Raw genomic sequence first — 2951 nt, forward strand, 5'->3', positions numbered from 1 at the left:
TACTTTTTCCAATCCAAAATCCGGGCTGAAATGTAGCCTGCCAGACCAATCGTGGGAAGCGGCCCAGAAAGGCCTAGGCCCAGTCAAGGCAGCTGATCCTTCAAATCAAATCTAATCCACCACAAACGACTCCAATTCTAATCGTGATGAATTGTGCCCTAATCCTGATCCTATCCGCCTCGGACTGTTCGCGGCCGCGTGCGTATATATAAACCGCGTCGGCTTCCCACCGGCCGCAGCAAGAATCGATCGCGATGGAGATTATGCAACAGCTCGCCGCCGCCGCCACCGCCACCGCCACGGCAACGCCCCTGTGCCTTCCTGAACCCCCTCCGACGGCGATGACGACGGCGCAGGTGGAGGCCGCCATCGCGACGCTGCACGGCAAGAAGCAGCGCCTCCGCGTGGCCTACGACAGCCTCGTCCTCCACTCGCCCATCCCCCTCCCCTTCCGCTGGTCCGACCTCGACTCCCACCTCTCCTCCCTCCAGTCCTCCATCCACGCCCGCTTCAGCCAGCTGCAGGCCCTCCAGGCTTCCCGCCCCGCGCCCCCCGCCGCCGCCGCCGCGAGCCACGACGAGGACGTCGAGATGGAGGACGTCCAGGAACAGGGAGAGGACGAGGTGATGGCCCCTCCGTCTACGGTGCAGGTCAAGGAGGAGCCTGTGGAGGCGGCGGCATGCGCGTCGAATACCGCCGGCGAGCGTGCCGGTGTCGGGCAAGATGGGTTCGTTCGACCCGGCGGGATGGCGGCGGCGAAGATGGCGTCTCCGTCAAAGGTGCAGGTCAAGGAGGAACCCGTGGAGGTGAGTCCATCTCCTCCGGCCGGCGCCACGGGTCTTACGGCGGCGGCATGCGCGAGCATGGACGCCCCGAGACTAACCGACGTCTGCAAGCGCGCCGGCGGTGGCGGCGGCCAAGGTTTGTGCCCGCGAAACGGTAGTGGTACAGCGCAGTCACCCCCGATCCCTAGTTGCCCTGTGCTCCAGCAGCAGCACACGGCCGGCGCCCCGAACGGCAGCCACCCTGTGCTACGGCAACACGCCGCTAACGCCATGAACGCCGGCCACTCGGCCGCTTTCCGGCCGCAGCAGCACATGGGTAAACCCCGGGACACGGGTGACTTGCGGAAGGCCGCCGCACCGAACACCGGAGATCGCCTGCCGCTGCAATGGCGGCAGCAGCGCGTGCACGCTAATCTCACGTGCCCCTTGTCGCCACCGGTGGTCGCGGGCTCCTCCTCCTCGCCGCCACAGCAGCGCGTGGGCGTGTTCCCCTCGCCAACGCCGCAGATCGTAGGCTCCTCGCCGCCGCCGCCATCACAGGCGCGCGTGGGAGAGGCTAATGTAACGAACCCATCGCGGCAGCAGTTCACAGCTAGCGCGCCACACGCGGGCGATGGCCAGCTCCAGAAGCGGCCGCCGTGGCAGCGGCTGCAGCGCGTGGGCGTGGCTAATCCCATGAACGCCGGTGACCTGCCGCCCCAGAAGCCGCACTTCACGGCCAACGCAAGAAACGCCGGAGAACACCCGTTCCAGGAGCAGCAGCAGCCGCCGCCCGTGGCCAAACCCACGGACGCCGCCGCCGGTGACCTGCTTCCTCAGCAGAAGCAGTTGATGGCCAACGCACCAAACGCCGGAGAACACTTGCTCCCGGAGCAACAGAAGCAGCAGCCCGTGACAGCTGCAAAACCCGCGAACGCGCCGCCTCTGCAGCACGCGGCGAACGCCACCAACCCAGCCGTTCTCCGGCGGCAGCGGCAGCGGCAGTGGGTTCGACTTCGACCACCGACCGCCACTAACCTGCCGCAAACGAAGCAGGAGCAGCATCATCTGTTCATGGCTGACGACGGCGCCAACGCCCGCAATCCCCTGTCGCCGCCGCCGCCGCCGTGCGGCATGGCCAAACCCCCCAACTCCGGTGACCCGCTGACGGATCAGAACAATCAGCAGCTCATGGCGAACACCCACTCTGCCCCTACACCGGTTTCCACACCATTGGTTGCATCGAACCAGTGTGAATCATCAGCCATGACGACGACGACGACGACGACGACGAACAGCAACCAAAACTCCGGCGGCGGTCGCACCGGCCCGCAACCCGTAGCGGCCGGCGCTGCTCCAAATCCGGCCGGCAACCAGCAGCAAGGGCAGCGGAAAGGTGGTGCAAACAGGCGAGGCGGACGAGGCCAAGGCAACAAGAACAACAACGTTGCTAATACCAATATTAGCAACATGAGCAAGGTGATTGGCAAGGGCAACAAGGAGCAGGGCAATGGAAACCCCCAGCTCAACACGAATGGGAACCCCCAGTTCAACAAGAACGTGCCGGGTGATCATCACCAGAAGAACAAGAATGCAGGGCAGCTTTGCTACAGGTGCGGGTGCAGGGGGCACTGGTCGCGCATCTGCCGCACTCCTGAGCATCTGGTGAAGCTTTATCAGCAGGACAGAAAGGCCAAACTGCAAGCAGGAGCGAATACGAATACGGTTTATGTGGGAGCCATGACGGATTAGGGGTTATAAGATTATATATCTTTGTGCGTGTAGCATACCCATTTTCGAGTTATCTTAATGTTATCGTACTAGACATGCTTTTCGTGTTTCCTACAGCATTCCCCCCCCCCCCCCCCCCCCCCCCCCTCAAATTCTTAGTTACAGTTATGTTATCGGTTTTTATGTTAGATCTATATTCTAGTATCATTTTATTCTGGTAAAATTTGATATAAGACATCATAGTGTTGTGTCATTTGCCATAACACACTTAAAAAAATGTTTGTTTGTTTGTTTTTGTGTGTGTCCCCTGGCCACATGACACTTTGTTTTGGTGGTAATGTGCTAAAACACTACAACTACTCCATCCAGTTCAAATTACTTGTGATTCTACATATGTCCAAAGTTGAATATATCTATCTTTCACAATCAATTTTGAAATTCATACATTGTTATGAC

At 60.4% G+C, this 2951-nt stretch overlaps 1 protein-coding gene across 1 annotated transcript; it reads left to right on the plus strand.

Moving 5' to 3' along the window:
* Positions 1–254: 254 nt before the first annotated feature.
* LOC127765018 (COPII coat assembly protein sec16-like) lies at positions 255–2516 on the plus strand. The gene has a single exon (XM_052289817.1). It carries the CDS (start codon positions 255–257, stop codon positions 2514–2516), a length of 2262 nt encoding a protein of 753 aa, XP_052145777.1.
* Positions 2517–2951: the final 435 nt, after the last annotated feature.

This window comes from Oryza glaberrima, chromosome 3 (genome assembly GCF_000147395.1).
Source record: "Oryza glaberrima chromosome 3, OglaRS2, whole genome shotgun sequence".
NCBI lineage: Eukaryota > Viridiplantae > Streptophyta > Magnoliopsida > Poales > Poaceae > Oryza > Oryza glaberrima.